General features: G+C 38.2%; 1 protein-coding gene across 8 annotated transcripts in view; it reads left to right on the top strand.

Annotated features, from left to right (window-relative positions):
• LOC129764998 (insulin-like receptor) overlaps nt 1-19,674 on the top strand; it is a 551,253-nt gene that overhangs the window by 493,529 nt on the left and 38,050 nt on the right. For all 8 annotated transcript variants that reach the window (XM_055764732.1, XM_055764729.1, XM_055764735.1 and 5 more), the window contains 3 exons: nt 18,743-18,887; nt 18,960-19,445; nt 19,513-19,660. In XM_055764732.1, the coding sequence (XP_055620707.1) occupies nt 18,743-18,887; nt 18,960-19,445; nt 19,513-19,660 (779 nt within the window). The remainder of the gene's footprint in view (nt 1-18,742; nt 18,888-18,959; nt 19,446-19,512; nt 19,661-19,674) is intronic.

Here is a 19,674-nt window from a genome sequence, read left to right as displayed (position 1 = left end):
ACTGAGCAATTAACGATCCCCAATGCTTGAACATGAGTACTTGAGCTGGTTCCATTCCCATATCTCGCCAACCAGAAGATGTATCATTCGATGGCATTAGATCGTGAGATCCGATATCGACTTAGACTGGAGACTTCTACATGTTCAAAATAATCTTCTTTAAAAAGCAGCTACAGTTTCGGATTGTCAAATCAGGCGAAAAAGACGTTTCTGATCGTAGAATGAGTCGTTCGAAACTCATGGATCAAAGGTGTGAGGGTTAAACCTGACAAACCGATTGTCGCTTCGCCGATTGGCAGTAATTCTGAAGTTGTGGAGATGATTGACTGTGCCAGGGTTATTAACACATTAAAGACCGCACGTTTTGAGGCAAACTTGAACACTTCATTTGTTCAGATTCCACGAATGAGATCGTTTCCTTCGGTGTGGATGAGACGAAGGCGAGTCATCGGTAGGTCTTGTTAGATTCTTGGCAAACCAAGGATTTAACCATCAAGTGTAGAAAACACGGGTTATTCGGTGATCCAGCCGTAACAGACGGAAACGCGAAACACGAGAAAACTCGTGAGCTGTCCGCAATGTGTTACCAGCGTCATTTATAGTTCTCTGTGATCGTTGTTTCCAATATTTACTCTCATATGGTTTTGCATTATCAGGCGATACGCAGATAGTTTGTAGACCAAATACGTTTCGAATTACTTTAGCTGGTAGAAAATACAATAAACTATTATTTTGTCCGTCTTGAATTTTTGTTTGTTTGCATATTATTATATATAGCTTTGAGCAATGTAAATAGCAAGTATGGCTAGTGAAATGTCTGGAAAAGGTGCTCTGGATTTGTTGAGAGTCTATGATGGTCCTTTTTTCCGTAATACTCTGGAATATGGTAAGAGCAGCAGGTTCGTGTTTTTTCAATTAATTGAATTTGTAAAGGCAATCCGCAGTGTTGGTAATTTTAGCAACTTGATTTACCGATATCACGATCAATCGCATAAAGATGGTGGAGTGACTTACACCAACGGTATGAGTAAATGCTGAGTATGTGAAATAACTCCATGTCGAATCCGAGAAGTTATAATGCTAAGAACCAATATTATATTAATTTTACTATTGATGTGATTGTTTCATTATCTACTTGAAGATTCAAAAAACAATAAAAAACACAATTGCTTCTCTTTGTTCATCGAAGTTCAGTGTACAGAAAATAGTAATTATATGAGCAGCGTTTCTCATATTCATCTATTAGGAAACACTAAGTAATAAGACACTATCGTGACAGGCATTTGGACTCTACGGAGAATGTGATTCAAATGTAGATTTAGCTTATAGCACATAATACTGACAATTGTTGATTTTCGAAGGATGTATGAAAGCTGTATGGAACTGCGTCTGTTATGCGGACAAACGGACAGTTTCGGATTTTTTTTTCCAAAATTGCTCAAATGTTTTCGAACAAAAAATGTTTGTTTGCATGTTGAGCAAACGTATTACATTGCGTAGAATGCACAACGGCAAAAAAGTTGATTTTGTTCAGTTTGTCGCTTACGTCTTCTATACGAACATGGGCAGTATAGGCAAAAGTACTGCGAAGGTTTTTTCCTTTTCTCTTTTTCTGTTTTTTTCTTTCTTTCTGTTTGTCTGTTTCTTTCTGTTTGTCTGTTTATTTCTGTTTCTCTGTTTCTCTGTTTCTCTGTTTCTCTCTCTTTCTCTCTCTTTCTCTCTTTCTCCCTCTCCCTCCCTCCCTCTCGCAAACAGTCAACGGCGGCGGCGAATGCGTCCAAATGACCTTTCTCAATGATGCAGTCTTCAAGTTCAGTTTTCCAAATTGGCCTTTTTCAAGATTAGAGACGAACGAACTGAAACTTGTGTACTTCAGGATCGTTTCATCATCATCATCGCTGGGGATGAATGAGAGTTTAAGGGAGTATTCTAGTGTAGAGTCACGAATTTCGGACGAATTTTTGCGAACAAATAAAACAAAGAATATTTTGACCATCCATTGTTTCATTACTTGTTTGTTTATGTTTAACAATAAAACAAAAATTGAACGGAATGAATATTTTTGATACTTTCAATACTTACAAGCTGGTAAAGTGAGAGGGTTAAAAAAAGTTGTTCAATGGCGTACTCGATTCCAGCTGGTTATCTGAAACAAAAAAAAAACAAATTTGAATCTCTAATGATGCCGCTATATTTTGAGCCTCGGACAAGCTAACAATTTTTTTTTACAAAATGGCGGCTGTTTGAAAAAAAAATGCTTTTTGCGCTTCTTTTATCACTATTTTTAATTTTAGAATATAGCAAAATAATAAATTACAATGTTCACAACCAATGTTTATGCGAAAAAGAGAGATGCATCAACATTTATTGACATTCATTTTGGAATGAACCGGTTCAGTAAATCTTGAGATTTCGTGTACGCCACATTGAAAAAACTTGTTTCGAGAAAAACGTGTTTGAAGTTTTGTGTCAAGGTCGCACTAAATTAGATACCGCATCATAAAAATGGGCAAAACATGATAAATAGTGGGATTTCGAAAAGTCCTTTCAAGAGTATATTCCTGAATGTCTAAACGTCAGAAATATGAAGAAAAAAATTGTTTCTTTCTTATATTTCTTGACTAGAATACCCCCTCAAGTACAAAACCTCAATAAAATTGAATGAAAAAAATGTTCTTAGAGTGTTTCGAACATTTTAAATTTTAAATTAATGGAGATAAAACCAATTTTTAATTGACAGCCAGTCGCTGATTGAACGTTTTGGTGGCACCAGAAAGATACAAGCAGCTTTTTCCTCAAGGTGATACGATCAATGCCGACAAACATTGCAATCAACTGGATAAATTAAGAGCCGCCATAACATAAAAAACAGGCAAGGGTTCGTGATCCGACAGAGTGTCGTTTTCCATGACGACAACGCAAGACCGCATGTTCTACCTTATCTTCCGTACTCCCCACACTTTGCTCCATACGATTAATACCAAAATAGATTCCTAATTTAGGACTCCAAATTAATATTTTTAATCTCGATTTAGGTTTTTTTTCCGATTTCAGATCCGAATCCATGTCTTAGATGTGAATTTTTCTCTTGGTTTTATATTTATTTTTCTAGATTCAGATACCAAGTTTTAGGAATCGGAATCAGAAATGCTAGTTTTTATATCAATCTGAAGCTTGAATCTAAAATTTGCAATCCGGATGGGTGTCTGAAATCTGGGAAGGGATTCAAGACGCTTAATCTAGACGCTCAAACTACGTCTCTATCCAGAAATATGGAACTGTCATACAAATATTTAATCTCAAACGAAAATCTAGAGTTGATATCAGGGCTTAGATACTTGTTATTTGTAGTTTGATCCCGAACATAAACTACAGATTTCGAATCTCTGATGCCGCACTAGTTCTGGATTTCTGTTTACAGAACTCCGATTCAAGATTCTACACTTCTGCGTAAAAACTCAGTTTTGATATCAGAATCAACTTCATTCTCAGATTTCAGATTAGTATTATATTCTCCGGTTTCCAAGTTTCACATTCTAGCTACAGATTGAGATCTACACCCAAGATTCATGTTTAGCAAATGATAATTTATAACATTAAATAAGCTTAGAAATAACAAAAAATATTTTACCCTGCTATAGCAATATAATAGCAATATTAGAGAGCGAAACAAGAGACACATTGCAGATAAGCACTCATCAAACCTTTTCGCATGCTTTGTCACATACACGGCCCCGACTGAAAGGGATACAGGTTCACGTTTATGCTCTCCTTTTTACTATCAGCAAACACTATCAATGTATACGTTTAAGATCCAACTTCATTTTTATAATGTGGTGCTATATTTTCACGGCATTTATGCAACAGCAGCAGTGGCTATCTGGATAGCGAAGTCGTGTAGAGCAGCCTTGCATTCCAACCGGCCTTCCTTGGATCCCTGTTTGGGGCATTGTTTGGACTTTTTTGGTACTACAGGTCGGACTCGATTATCCGGAGACTCGATTATCCGGGATTCGATTATCCGTAATTTTAGACTCTATTATCCGGAGTGTTTTATTTTATATTTTTAGAAATTTGAATAATTTGTATAATAATTCTATATTGAATAGCTAATATGGGTATCAAATGAAAGGGCTTGACTAGTAGAACACAGTTATTTATGAAAAATGCTTAAAAATGTATCAAAAGAAAGTTCTCGACTAGTAGGACATAGCAGATAATGAAAAATCCAATATCAAGATGGCCGCACTCCCCAAATAACTAATTATTTTTTGAATGGTTTCATTCAGCTTGACCTGTTTCTATGTATGTTTGAATGTTTGTTGGGTTGTCCCACATTAATAGAAAATTGACCCCGTTCCTGTTGAATGATTGATCTGAAATTTGGTACATACATTTAATTCTACTGTCATTATAAAACTGCGTATTCCATGATCTTGTAACATTCAATTTGACCGCCGCAAGAAATGGCTGAATGGCTTGATTTGGAGAATACACTCCACTATGAACAACATAAATTCGAAAAGGTCGCCGCCACAAAATGGTCGACTATGTATTTTTTTGCAATCCCCTCAATATTGGTATCAAATGAAATGATTTGATTAATAGAATACAGTACAGGTCGGATTCGATTATATGTGATTCGATTATATGCAATTTTGGACTCGATTATATTCAGTTTGGATATTTTTTTTATATTTCAAATATGGCTTATTTCATGAAGAAATGTAACCTTTCAACGTTAAGGTGAAGTTTAAGTGGCTATTCCATGTACAGTGGGGTAAAAATCGTGATTTTTGAAGATTTTGCTTGAATTTTCACCAGGAATCGTTTATATCGATATTGCAGCCAAATTAAGAGAGATAGAAGTTGTGCGTCAATGAACAAATTGTGGAGCGGTTAAAGAACTTCGTTTTAATTGATCGAAACAATCTAGTTTAATATAAATTTTTAGGATAAAATTAATAATAACACATCAAAAATTATAAACTTTTAAGTGTTTCCCTTCCAAAATGTTATTAAAATTAACTAATTTAGTTGTTCCACTACTATATCATGTACTAAATTTTCTCATCTTTCAAATGAAAGCATCAGAATCGTCTTCCGTAGCGTACTTTTTGATGTAGAGCCAGTTTGAAGCAACAGAGTCCGAAACAAAAAAAAAGTTCTGTAACTCTGTCATTGTTGAAATTCGAACATATGCGTAGGAGAATTTTTTTCCTCAAATATGATCGTCTATCACCTCCTGAGAGAATCTGGATAATTTTTTTTTTTCATTTGAGAAAGGTGTTTTCTGACTTTAAGGGGATAAATTAAAAATCGAATTCCTCTTTTATTTTCAAAAAACGAAAAATACATGCAAAAAATAACGAAAAAAAAATTGGTGGGTTATATCTATGATATAACCGCAAGGTTGACGTGGGACTACCTTATCTTAGTAATCATTTGTTTGTGTTGATTAAAATTTTGATTGAATGAAACATTTTCCGAATTCAATTGAATTTAATATATTTACTTTGTGAGTAAAAAGATTGTATAATGCCTTGTAAGGTCAATTCATCCAATAGATTTTTCTTCGTTACAAGTAAATTTAATGACAGTCCTTTTACGTTTGGTATGATGACATCTTGATTTTGATGTCTCTGTTAGGTCTGACCTGCATTTGCAATGCCAATTTCCTCAGACACCCTGGTTCTGAAGTTTGTGTTAGGGAAACACATTTCAGTCGGAACGAAAATGCCCCCGACTTGAATGTATTTGCAATGTCAATTTCCCCACGATCCATGGATTTGAAGTCTGTGTTAGGGAAACACATTTCAGTCGGAACAAAAATACCCCCGACTTTCATGTATTTGCAATGCCGATTTCTCTAACGCTGCTTGGTTTTGAAGTCTGTGTTAGGGAACACATTTCGGTGCGAACAAAAGTCCCCATACTTTCATGTGTTTGCAATGCCGATTTCCCCAAGGCTGCTTGGTTTTGATGGCTGTGTTGGGAAAACCGTAAATCGGGCCAATCAAAACGAGCTAGTTAGGGCGTTTAAATAACGCTTAACATTTTACAGTTAATCAATTGATTATCTAATGAAAAATAACATTTTATTAATTGCGATGGAAGCGTAGAAATATTACGTATCAATTGATGCAAACATCTTTCCGATCCAGTAAGAAATGTTCGAGTTATAAGCATTCGGAATCTTTCATTTTTTCCTGCATGTTCTATGTTTAGGTTTTCATTTTACCCCCCATATACTCCGGTTAGACGTAGTCCCACGTCAAAAATGTTTTGACTCGATTATCCGGAGGATTAATATAAAGATATTAAGATATCCGGAGTGAAAAAAAATCAATATTCCGGATATTCGAGTCCGACCTGTATTCCAAGTTGATGTCCAGTCCGAGAGAAAGAGAGGTCTGCTCCCATACATACAAACATTTTAAAACTTGAAAATTTTGCTTTAATTTGTTCATTTTATATATGTTATATGTTTTCTGCTAACGCTAGTTCGGATGTAGATTCCATTTTCTAGATTGTCAGTTCCTGAAAGTCAGATATAAATCATGATTCAGCTTTTAATCTTCAAATTGAAAAATCTGGATAGCGAGTTTCAAATTTAGTTTCATTTTTCATTTGATCGAATAACTTACTTCTGTGGTCAGGTGTCATATCAAGAGTTCTGATTTCGTCAAACGAATCTCGGATTGAAACTACAGATTTTGATAAATTTATATATATTTAATTTATAACTTTATCTGTAAGCTAGAGATACCGATGTCTCATTTAGATTTTCCAATCAACACAGCCTGCTCGTATTGAAAAGTGATCTAAAATCAGAATTCCCAAACGACACTCATATCTGGTTGTGTCTAGGTACTTTATTTTTATCATTCCCACTAAAAATTTATTTCATAAAGCGTTTATTGGTACATTTCGAAAGCTGAACTGTTTATCTACTCCAGGAGGCAAACAAAATCTCAAAAACTGAATGGAAAAAAAATACTATCCATTAGTGCGGATGGTCAAAGGGTTGTGAAGCAGCACATAAAGTGGCTCCAAAGTGTCAAGTGCGGTGACAGAATTTTTTTCAACGCTGTTTGGCGGTAATCCATGTAGGTCCCATAAAAAACAATGTGACTCCATTAAAGTTTCATTCAATGGGAACGAGATTGCTTTCTCGGATTACACAAATTGCTCCCAAGCACAGGTGCAAAGGGGACCTTCTGTTTTTTTCGTAAACTACGAGTACTATTTCTCCCATTAACGGGGAGTAAAAACAATAAAGTTGAACCAGCATTTCAGGGCTTACATTTAATTCAATTGGTGAAACCAAGATATGGTTTTCTCTCCTCTTCGAGAAAGGGCGTGAATACCCTTCTTCTCTTAGCGGGCATGATTTGAGCCGCATACTAAGCGCACGCAGAGCTCCAGCAAGTCTATCCAACTCCACTGTCGTCGTCTCCCAGTTGCTGAGTTTACATGTAGGAATGTTTACGAGCGCCGCATGTGTGTGAAAATCCGTGTCGAACACTAAACTTTGGGGGCTTTTCTCTGCCCGTCGCCCAAAACCTCATGGGGGAGGCGCTCACACCGTAGCGTTCTCCGTTACTGGTCGTAAAACGAAATACACGCCGTTTCGTGCCTGGTTTTACGGCGGCCGACAATTACTTTCCTCCTTATTCGGGATCAATCGCAACGGCAACCCCAAGCCGCCGCCGCAACCGACAATCACCATCATCATCATCATCATACGTTGGTTGTTATGTTCGGGATCTCTGTTCTCTCCTCCTTCATCATCATCGAGAGGGGCATTTTAAATGATCGTGTTTTTTACGCACTATACGTGGTTAGAATTGAGGTTTTTTCGTTTCTGGTGTGGCGCAAAGAACACGGCAATAAAAATAGAAATTGGGCCCCACATTGACCCCCCCCCCCAAAATAGGCGGCGGATGGATGGATGATTCCATCAATTCGAAGTTTGATGGTTATGAGCCATTTCACAAACTGGAGATTGCTTTTCTATGTCAACTTTGGATGGTGGTGACAATGTGTTCAGAGTGTCGTTAAAAGTTGACAAGATGTTCCACTTCACACAACAACGAAGCCTGGCTGGTTGATGCATTTGCATTGCGCATGCATTTCTTGGTTTGGGGATTGAATCCGTGAAATGGGACCGTAATCGAAACCCGTAACCGTTTTTAGAGCGTCACAGCGACAGTAACACACACTTGATTGATTTTAATTCATGAATTCTTCTATAAAATACGAAACGGAAAACAAAAAAAATGGGTGGGTTATATCTATGACACAACGGCAAGGTTGACGTGAGACTACCTTAGCTTAGTAATCATTTGTTTGCAAGTAAATTTAATGACTGTTCTTTCACGTTTGGTATGATGCGTAGGACTTACAAAATATATGAATTTTCAAAGGCAAGCTAGTACTCGCAGTTTGCATGTATTTTCAACGCCAATTTCCCCAGACCCCTTGGTTCTGAAGTCTGTGACAGAGAAACACATTTCCTTCGGAATAAAAATACCCCCGACTCGCATGTTTTTGCAATGCCAATTTCTCCCAGGTAATTCGTTTTTGAATTCTCTGTTAGGGAACACATTTCGGGGAGAACAAAAGCTCCCCCTACTTTCATGTATTCGCAATGCAGATTTCCCCAAAGCTGCTTAGTTTTGAAATCTGTGTTGGGGGAATCGTAAATCGGGCCAATCAAAATGAGGCAGTTAGGGCGTTTAGACAACGCTTATCATTTCACAGTTATTCAATTGTTTATCTAATGAAGAATAACATTTTTTTAATTGCGATAGATGCGTAGAAATATACCCCATCAATTGATGCAAACATCTTTCCGATCCAGTAAGAAATGTTTGAGTTATAAGCATTCGGAATCCTTTATTTTTTCCTGCATGTCCTGTGTTTAGGTTTTCATTTTACTCCCCCATATACTCCGGTTAGACGCAGTCCCACGTCAAAATTATCAACAGGTGAAATACAGAGTGGCGCATAAGTCACGCAAATGATAGTGGTTTGTCCGATTTAGGGTGTTTTCACGCAACTAGTAAATGTAAATCGATTTTTCTTCTTGAAAATCACATTTGATCAAAACGAGTTTGGGTTTGTTGAAAAGTCCAAAGTTTCTAGTTGCTAATACAGGTCGGACTCGATTGGGAGTTCGGGTTGAGCGACGGTGCCGATTGGACGTGCTCGTTCGCGCTCCGTGTTTTTCCTTTGAGTGTCGCTGTTGTTTCGATGAAAATTTTAGGCGTTTCAATAAAAGATGCACTAGTGTTATATAAAAGTGCGGTTTTTTCATCGCTACATTGAAATCCTGTTGAATTTGTTCAGATTTCCTGGATATTTGCGGAAAATGCCGTGCAAAAGTGCAGTGCAGTGTGCGGCGGAGAGTATTAGTTTCTCGTTTGGTTTCGTGTTACAACATGTTTCTCATTTTTCTGCGTAATTGCCGTGTGTGTGTTTTTGTACATGCATTGAAATTTAGTCTTCGCAGTGTCAATATCAAATCGTGTTCTAAGTGAAGATATCACGATTATGAAAGAATGGGAAAGAGCTCAGATCGGTTCTCATGGTGAAAGTGTCCCAAAAAAGTGTGCAAATCCGTCCATGCGGAAAGGTGATTCGTTGATCAGCGCACTTTCAAGAACGACACAAGTGCTGTACAAGTGAATTCTCACATACAGAATTTCTGTGGCAGTAGTGTAAAGTTTACTGCCAAGAAGTTTTCCATCCTTTTCTTTCTCACTTCAAGCGACAACAGTGTATGCGTGCCATGTCGGACGTCTGTTTGGCATGTGTGGTACTAGTGTGTGCGTATTTGCATCGTGATAAACTTGGCTGTGTAGTAACATCAAACAACGTCCAGTATCTGCCTATGTGTGTTGGTGACACCACTTGTAGTCTTGTCGGCTCGTCGCTATTTGCGTATTTGCAAATAAAACATCATCACACAAAAGTTTTTATACAGGGACGTGTGATTCTAGCGGTTTTGTGCGCGTTTACGTTGCTCTGTTTGTGTGGTTGGGTCCTTATTACTGTGGGAAGCTCTTTTTGTGTTCTTTCTTCTATATCCCTACCTTATAGAGCGCGATTAACAAAAAAGTATATCGCCGATCCAATCTATTTTAGAAGAGTTTTCTTGGTTGCCTTTATAGATTAGCATTTAAAATATTTTGCCAATTCGATATATATGGAAGGAGCTTTCTCGGTTGCCTTCTAAGATTGCCCAAAGGTTACCTCCGTGTGATGCAATGAAGATGAATTACGTGCGACTAGGCACAAAGAACATTATCAGTCCAATATATCGCAGAGGAGACCTTTTCAGGCCACCCTATAACATCTTTATTCTCTACGAAACGCATTTGATTTTCGAGTTTTCGTTTCGCCGAGTAGTTGTTTCCGCGCTTACAAAACCGAATCACTAACTGGAGTTCCGGTTCTATTGCAGAGGAGACCGTTTCAGGCCATCCTTTAGGATATTCAGCCGCTGCGAAATTCATTTGAGTTCTGAGTGTTCGTTTCGTCGAACAGAGGAGACCTTTTCTGGTCACCCTTCAATATCTTCAGCAGCTACGAATTATATTTGATTTTCTAGTTTGCGTTTCGTCAAGTAGTTGTTTCTGCGCATAGAGAATCAAATCACTTACCGGAGCTACGATCCTATTGCAGAGGAGACCTTTTCAGGTCCCCCTTTCATATATTATGTCGATACGAAATGCGTTTGATTTCCAAGTTTTCTTCTCGTCGAGTGGTCGATAGTTCCGTTCACATCACTTACCTCAGTGAATCCTGATTCTTACCTCCCCCACTAACAACAATCCCTTCCATGATATTCGCTAGGGAACCACGCTATAGAGGCGACCCTTCTGGCCTTCTGGGCGGCGAATATCATACTAACATTCCTTCCTTTCCCCTGGTGACTGTAAGGACGTGGCCGGCGTCGTTATTGACCGTTTAAAGCTCGAATCATCAGAAATTGCACAACGAGAATGATTTGCTAGTCCCAAGCGTCATTCTGAGTGTTCTTTGTGCAATTTGGTTGTTTCAGGTCAATCACGGAGAGCAACTACGAATTGTGCAGTCTACCCAAGCTCAAGCTCAAGCTCAAGCTAATACAGGTCGGACTCGATTATCCGGAGTATTGGTTTTTTTTTTCACTCCGGATAATCGAGTCAAAACATTTTTTTTTCTTTATTTCTTTTTATTTTTCGTTTTTTGAAAATAAAAGAGGAATTTGATTTTTGACTCATCCACTTGAAGTCAGAAAACACCTTTCTCACATGAAAAAAATTAATTTATCCAGATTCTCTCAGGAGGTGATAGACGATCATATTTGATGAAAAAAATCCTCCTACGTATATGTTCGAATTTCAGCAATGACAGAGTTACAGAACTTTTTTTTTGTTTCGAACTCTGTTGCTTCAAACTGGCTCTACATTAAAAAGTACGCTTCGGAAGACGATTCTGATGCTTTCATTTGGAAGATGAGAAATTTTTTGTACAGGATATAGTAGTGGAACAAATAAATTAGTTAATTTTAATAACATTTTGGAAGTGAAACACTTAAAAGTCAATAATTTTTAATGTGTTATTATTAATTTGATCCTAAAAAAATATTTTAAACTAGTTTGTTTCTATCAATTAAAATTAAGTTCTTTAACCTCTCCATAATTTGTTCTTTGACGCACAACTTCTATCTTTCTTAATTTGGCTGCAATATCGATTTAAACAACATTTGGCTGCAATATCGATATGCAAACATTTAAACATACATAGAAACAGGTCAAGCTGAATGAAACCAATCAAAAAGTAATTAGTTGTTTGGGGACTGCGGCCATCTTTAAATTGAATTTTTCATTATCTGCTATGTTCTACTAGTCGAGAACTTTCTTTCGATACATTTTTAGGCATTTTTCATAAACAACTGTGTTCTACTAGTCAAGCCTTTTCATTTGATACCTATATTGATGGGGTTTTGAGAAAATAGGTAATCCGCTATTTTGTAGTGGCCGCCATCTTAGATTTGCATTTTTCATAAATAACTGTATTCTATTAGTCAAGCCCTTTCATTTGATATCCATATTGATGGGGTTGTGAAAAAATATATATATGGCGCCATTTTTGTGGTGGAGGCCATTTTGGATTTGAATTTTTCATAAATAACTGTATTCTACTAGTCAAGCCTTTTCATTTGATACCCATATTGATGGGGTTCTGAGAAAATAGGTAATCCGCTATTTTGTAGTGGCCGCCATCTTAAATTTGCATTTTTTTTTAAATAACTGTATTCTACTAGTCATGCCCTTTCATTTGATACCCATATTGATGGGGTTCTGAAAAAATATTAAATCCGCTATTTTGTAGTGGCCGGCATCTAGGATTTGCATTTTTCATAAATAATTGTGTTCTACTAGTCAAGCCCTTTCATTAGATACCCATATTGATGGAGTTCTGAGAAAAAATGCAATCCGCCATTTTGTAGTGGCCGCCATCTTGGATTTGTATTTTTCATTGATGACTGCTGTTCCGTCTGCTGGGAACTGTGGGGTGGACTGTATTTTGTTATGTTGCTCCACTCATGGAGGCAACGGGTGCGTGGAAGGAACCATCATGTTCCTCACGCTTTATTTGACGAGTGGGAGCCCCTGTGGCTCCGCTCCGTGCTGTGTGAAAGGCCTAACTTGTTGGGATGTGCTTTGGAAAGGGTTTGAGCAGTGCAGAATCAAAACATGGCGGTGGAATACTTTTCACACTTTGTACATCGTTTAATCTATACTAAATTTTCCTATGTACATTATTCACACGATGCGCATGTGAATGCGCCACTAGTATGCTGTTGATAACCTTTGTACACTTCCAATATTGTTGCAATTCTTATGGCTTCTTTTACCCTTGTTGATGAGATCGCACTCTTGCGATGATGTCTCTTGCTGCTTGTGTTGTCGCACTTCCTCTGGATTTGCACCTTTGCACTTGATGATAGCCGAATGAAGACTGATCTTTGCGCGTTCGGGTGGCTTATTTTACTCTCCCTCGCTTCGTGTCGAATGAGAAGGGGTGGTACTTGCGATTGGATGCGTTTTCACCTTCCGTACGTTTCTCGGACGGAACAACTGCATTCTACTAGTCAAGCCCTTTCTTTCGATACCCATATTAGCTATTCAATATAGAATTATTATATAAATTATTCAAAATTTCCGAAAATAAAAAATTAAATACTCCGGATAATCGAGTCTAAAATTCCGGATAATCGAATCACGGATAATCGAGTCCGACCTGTAATTGTTATTCTGAAAATGTCGAAATATACAGGAGAAATATGGTATGTCACATTCCTCAACAAAACCATATAAATCGAGGCATTGTTCACTAACTCCATAAAGGGTCACGACTCGCTGTGGTAGGAATGGGTATACATGAAACATCGGTAGGTTTAGTGCTAAACATGAATATCATGATCGGGGTTTGGAATTGAATTAAATTTTAAATTTAAAATCCCAATCTGCAAACCGTTCGGAAACTTTCTTCTGTATGTGGTTCAGAGTGTTCTGAAGTTAGGTAGAATCTTCAATTCTACAATCCTGAAAATATATCTGAAGTCTGTTTTCGAATCCCAACGCCGCTCTTCAGACGAAGAAATTTTTTCTACAAAGAATGAGTCGGGAAATTATTAAGACAGCGATCCAGCACAAACGTCCAGAATCGGCCAATAGGGAAAGTTGTCGTGTTATATCAGGGCAATGCCAGCCCTCATGTCTCTCTGACACACTCCAATTCCAAACATTTGATCCAGCGTTTCTCCAATAACCGAATTCCGCTCCTGAAATTAGATTTTGGATAGCATTCTTCCATCTGCTGCAGGTATCACCTCACCACCACCAGGTCTGGAATGTGAGGTGGTCCATTCGATCGGCGTTTCTCGCTGGCTTTGGGGCATTGTTGCGCTCCAAACCATCCAATCCACCACAACACAGCTGTTTACATTTGCTTTCAGCTCTGCAATTTATTTTCATTAATAGTTCCGAATATTCCCTCCTCTCTCGTCATCATCGCATCATATTTCCCTCTCTTTTCCCCTCGACAAAAGCCATCCAATAATCAATCCTTTCAAACGAAACTGATTGATCATCCATCCCCAGTTAACGGCCCCAGCAGCCTCAGCAGCCAACCCGGGCTAACGGACGCGCGCGCGGACACACAGAGTGCTCGGATTGCCGTTTGAAAACCTGCTCCCAAGGAGGGAATGGAATTCCAACTATGCTATGGTTCTCATCTTGGCTGCTGCGCTTCCCTTCCCCCACCCCTGATCCATCCCAAATTATCCCACACACCAAAGCTCCGCGTTTTTTGTTGTTGTTTTTCTTCTTTCTTTCTTTCTTGAATGAAACATTTTCTCTTCACATCTCAGTTCATCCGGAAAGCTTTCTCTCCCAAACCAACGCCATCGCGTCGCGCGGAATGTTTTTACAGTTTTCTGTGTCTCTTTTTTTGCGTTTTCCTTCTTCCCATCTTCTGCTCGCATATCAAGATATTTTTGCCCTCTTCTTTCCTTCTCCGGTTCGTCCCGAATTGACTGAGCGCGAGTTTTCAGCGCCTTCGATGGGCAGGGGAGGGATGCTGTGGGCTGCCGCGGCGGCTGCGGCGGAATGACGTAAATGTGTGTATTTAGAAAGAAGAAAGCGAAAAAAAGAGAGCCCCCAAAAATGAGCACGTGAGAATGGAATGTGGAAGTTTGGAAGTTCAGCGCAGAGCGCAGCGTTCGCGGTGTGTGTGTGTGTATGTGTGTGTGTGTTGTGTGTTAAAGACCTTTGCCATTTCAATATTTATTATTAGTCTTGCTTCTCAATTTATCATCTCAACTCTTTCGTTGCGATTCGGTGTTGCGTTGTGTGGCGCGTGAATTGTCTACAACAGAGAAGAGGTGCCGGTGAATAGATAAATCCAACAGTTTTGGGGAGTTGAAAGTTGAATTTCTATAGAGACCATGAGGGCCACCTCGCGTAGATCTTGGATCCGGGCCTTTCGTCGTCCTTGTCTGATGACTGCTTATTTTGGTACAAATTACGTCCGGTAGATTTGCATCTGTGTTTTTTTTTGCTGTTGATCGGTGACTCAAAAGTTATGTCGTGCGAAATGTGTGTGTGTGTGTTTTTTTTTAGAGCTGCTGCGACTTCATTCCATCGATACGATGAGAGATATCTGTCAATCCATTGCGGCCAATTACCACTGAATCTCGGCCCGGTCTTGACTCGGCAGGTGTCCATCATCGGTGTAATCGGTCCGCGTCGGCATTCGATACCCTAATTAGAGGCCATATAATCTCTCTGCGATCAGTTTCGGTATTCAAATGAAGACATTTATAGCAGCAGACACCACCACTGACGGTGTGTCCTCCAACGCACCGAGGCGGATAACAGGCGCACGAGAGCTGCTGGTGGTGGTCGACACCAGGGCGGAAATGGCAGATTATTCGGTTTTATTAGCCATGAATGATTTGTTCGAACTTGATCGCGGGTTGCTCTGGGGTATACCGTTACCCAAGGGGGGTATAGGGTTTTTTGGAGATGTTTTATTTGGTTATAAAGTCTTGGAAACACAGAAATAGGGGGGTTTTGTGAACTTTCTCCGTTGAAGAACAAAGCTGTTTTTGCAGACATGGGTTGGATAAATCTATAACCGGTACGATAATGTTTGCAAAACATTTTTCCGACAATAACTTCAATACTTGGCTAGGTTTCTGCATGTTCCATCGAACATCGTCTGGCGATTTTGATTCTGAGCAATTCCAAATGAAATCGACCAATGGCAAAATATGAGTACTCGAGTGAAAGTTTGTATTTCGTTTTGGTTGGAGGAAATATGAGTTTTCCCCAACAATTGGGAATTTTTTACTCAAGTGTAACTTTTGAATACGGCGTATCGATTTTAGTAAGAGAAATCTTTGATAATTTATAACTCAAAAACTATAAGTTGTACCCAAATAGTGTCTTAGAAAGAGTTATAGAGTATTGATATTAAAAGGAGAAAAAAATGTACACTGGGAAAAAATAGTACTCTTTTTATTTACGAAAAAAAAAATTTGCAATATCTAAAATATGTATATTTTTATTTTTTTTTCATATAGAATAGAAGAAATGAGTCCAGGATTTTGACAAACTTTGAGGAACATCGAATTTTATTGAATTTTCGGAACTTTGAATTTTTGTATTTTAACAATCAATTTTAGCCACAAATCATGAATCTTGATGTGATTCAAAACAAAAAAAGTTTTTAATCTTCCTCTAAAGGCAGCTATACAACTGCTCTGCAAGACACATCGGGCTGCTGTTCTATAAATAACTCAACAATGATCAATCAACTGTCTCCGCTGTCCGGTGGTCCAACTGGATAATGGACGAACAGAAAGAATACTCTTACGCCTAAATGGCTACTGTGTGAATGTACTATATGTAATGGTATAGAAGAAATACTGGCGAATGGCAACTGTGTAATGTGCTAATTATAGATATGATAACCATGTGACATGTACACGATTAAAAATTCGGCTCTGTTACAGCTAAAATGCTAATGAGCCTTAAAAATAAATAAATGGGATAAAAAAAAATGTGGGTTGAAACTCCTAAACAGAACACAAAGTTCGTCAACAATAGTTTTACGATCTTGGACTCATTTTTTTTATTTTCTACATGACTTCTATTCTATATGAAAACATTTAAAAAAATACATATTTTAGATATTGCAAATTTAAGTTTTTTTTTGTAACTAAAAAACCAAATTTTTTCTCATTGTATATTATTTTCACATTTTAACACCAATACTCTATAACTCTTTCTAAGACACTATTTCGGTATGACTCATAGTTTTTGGGATATAAATTAACAAAAATTTCTCTTACTTACTATCGATGGATTATTTTATTTGAAATAATAAATTTTCGGAGTAAAACTTTTTGGAATTATCATTTTTTTGAAGGTTGAATTTTTTTAAGTTCAATTTTTGTAATCATGAATTTCTTGAATTTTCGCTTTTTTATTTTTGTTTTTATTTTTAACGTATTAAATATAAAATTTCATTTATTTTATTGTTTTCCATTCTGTTTTGACTACATCACTACGTCTAACGAGAGAATATGGGGGGTAAAATGAAAACCTAAACAAAGAACATGTAGGAAAAAATGAAAGATTCCGAATACTTATAACTCGAACATTTCTTACTGGATCGGAAAGATGTTTGCATCAATTGATAGGGAATATTTCTACGCACATATCGCAATTAATAAAATGTTATTTTTCATTAGACAAACAATTGAATAACTGTAAAATGTTAAGCCTTATCTAAACGCCCTAACTGCCTCGTTTTGATTGGCCCGATTTACGGTTCCCCCAACACAGCCATCATAATCAAGCAGCCTTGGGGAAATCGGCATTGCAAATACATGGAGGTATGGGGACTTATGTTCTTACCGAAATGTGTTTCCCAACACAGACTTCAAAACCAAGCAGTGTTGGAGAAATTGGCATTGCAAATACATGAAAGTCGGGGTTATTTTTGATCCGACTGAAATGAGTTTTCCTAACACAGACTTCAAATCCATGGAGCGTGGGGAAATTGGCATTGCTAATACATGCAAGTCGGAGGTATTTTTGTTCCGACTGAAATGTGTTTCCCCAACACAGACTTCAGAACCATGGTGTCTGGGGAAATGGGCTTTGCAAATAAATGCAATGTAAAAATGTTGATATGCTTTCGCTGCGATAATGCCTATTGATTCAACAATATGCGTTAGACGTGAATGTCATCGAAACTGAGATGTAAAAGGACTGTCATTAAATTTACTTGTAATGAAGAACATAATCGATCACAATCCATGAAACATGGCATTTATTCAATCTCTTTACTCACAAAGCAAATATATTGAATTCAATTGTATTCGGAAATTGTTTCAATCAATCAACACTTTAATCAATACAAACAAATGATTGCTAAGCTAAGGTAGTCCCACGTAAACCTTGCGGTTATATCATAGATATAACCCACCCATTTTATTTTTAATGTTTAAAATTTTTTTTTTCGAGTTCTACTTTCAAATCTTCAATGTTTTTCAAATTGTATTTTGTTTTTAATTCAGATTTTTTAAGTTCACAATTTTTTGAAGTTTCATTTTTTTCAATTTGTCAAGTTAATTTTTTTTTTATAAATACAGCACCAAATTCTGGATTGCACGTTCAATAATTCAATGCCAGAACTTGAATTCAATACCCAAATTTCGGTTCTAGATATAGATTGAAGAATCTGAACCTGAACTGTAGCGTCCATATTTCAGAATCCGAGTTATTGTTTTTTGAATCTTAAATAAATTTAACCCTTCTTTGCATGATTTTTTTTTTCTTTTTTGGTGAAATAAATCAAGGTTCAGACACGATCAACTTAATGTGAACTTGTTCTTTTATCATTTTGGGGCATTTAATGTTGTGATGGAAATTTTCACCCTTATGCAAAGGATCCGAAATCCAATATCAGACAAAAAAAAAGAAAATATGAATCGTATGTGAATCTGTGAATGTGAATCTGTGAATGCGCCTTCTGAAATCAGATACCGGGACTGTCATCAATTTATTTTTTATCTTAATATATTCTTATGCCTACTTGCCAGCCATTCCTGATACAAAAAAAATCCGTATAATGCGAAAAAAAACTCTAATTGCTTTGCCCATTGCAGGAGAACCAAAATGAGAACTCTTGCCCGATCTGTCCTACGAAGACCAACGTCATACTGCCAAATGGGACGACGCAGGCCCAGAAGTGCCCGGAGGTGTCGAATACCAAGGAAACGCTCTGTTGGAATGCCCAGCACTGTCAGAAAAGTAAGTATTTGCCGTCATACGATCGCGATCGATCGCCGATTCAATCTAACCCGATCTTTCCCAATGTCCCAGAGTGTCCGTCACGCTGCGGTGACAAAACCTGTAACGAGCTGGGCGAATGCTGCAGTGACCAGTGCCTGGGGGGTTGTTCGGGCCCGCACGGATCGAACTGTACCGTCTGTCGGGACTACAGTATCGATCCGGAGGGGAACCGGCAGTGTGTGGACAAGTGTCCGGAGGGAATGTATATCCATCATAGCCGCTGCGTGACGGCCGACCAGTGCTACGCGCTCAAGAAGCCGATCTCGTTGGACTCGAACCCGGATCTGCCGGCGAAACCGTACATTCCGCACAACGAGAGCTGCGTCATGGAGTGTCCGGTGGATCACGAGTTGGAGGTGGTGAACGAACGGCGGCGATGCAGGAAGTGCGAGAAGTGTCCGAAGCGGTGTAGCGGGGGTAACATCGATAACATTCAACGGGCCCAAACGTACCGGGGCTGTGAGATCATCGAGGGATCGCTGGAGATACAGCTCCGGAGTGGGAGTGGCAGTGGCGGTAAGTAGAGACCGCCGCATCGATGGTTCTGTTTATCTTCAGTTGTTTTCATCCTATGAACACACAGAGAACATTGTGAAGGAACTGGAGAAGTTCCTCAGCAGTATCACCGAGATCAAGGGTTACCTGAAGATCGTCCGTTCCTATCCGTTGCTTTCGTTGGGATTCATGAAGAAGTTGAGGATCATTCATGGCACACGGGCCAAAATATCCAAGTAAGACATGAAGC

The sequence above is a fragment of the Toxorhynchites rutilus genome, chromosome 2 (assembly GCF_029784135.1).
Source record: "Toxorhynchites rutilus septentrionalis strain SRP chromosome 2, ASM2978413v1, whole genome shotgun sequence".
Lineage (NCBI taxonomy): Eukaryota > Metazoa > Arthropoda > Insecta > Diptera > Culicidae > Toxorhynchites > Toxorhynchites rutilus.
This window is presented reverse-complemented; position numbering and strand designations above follow the sequence as displayed.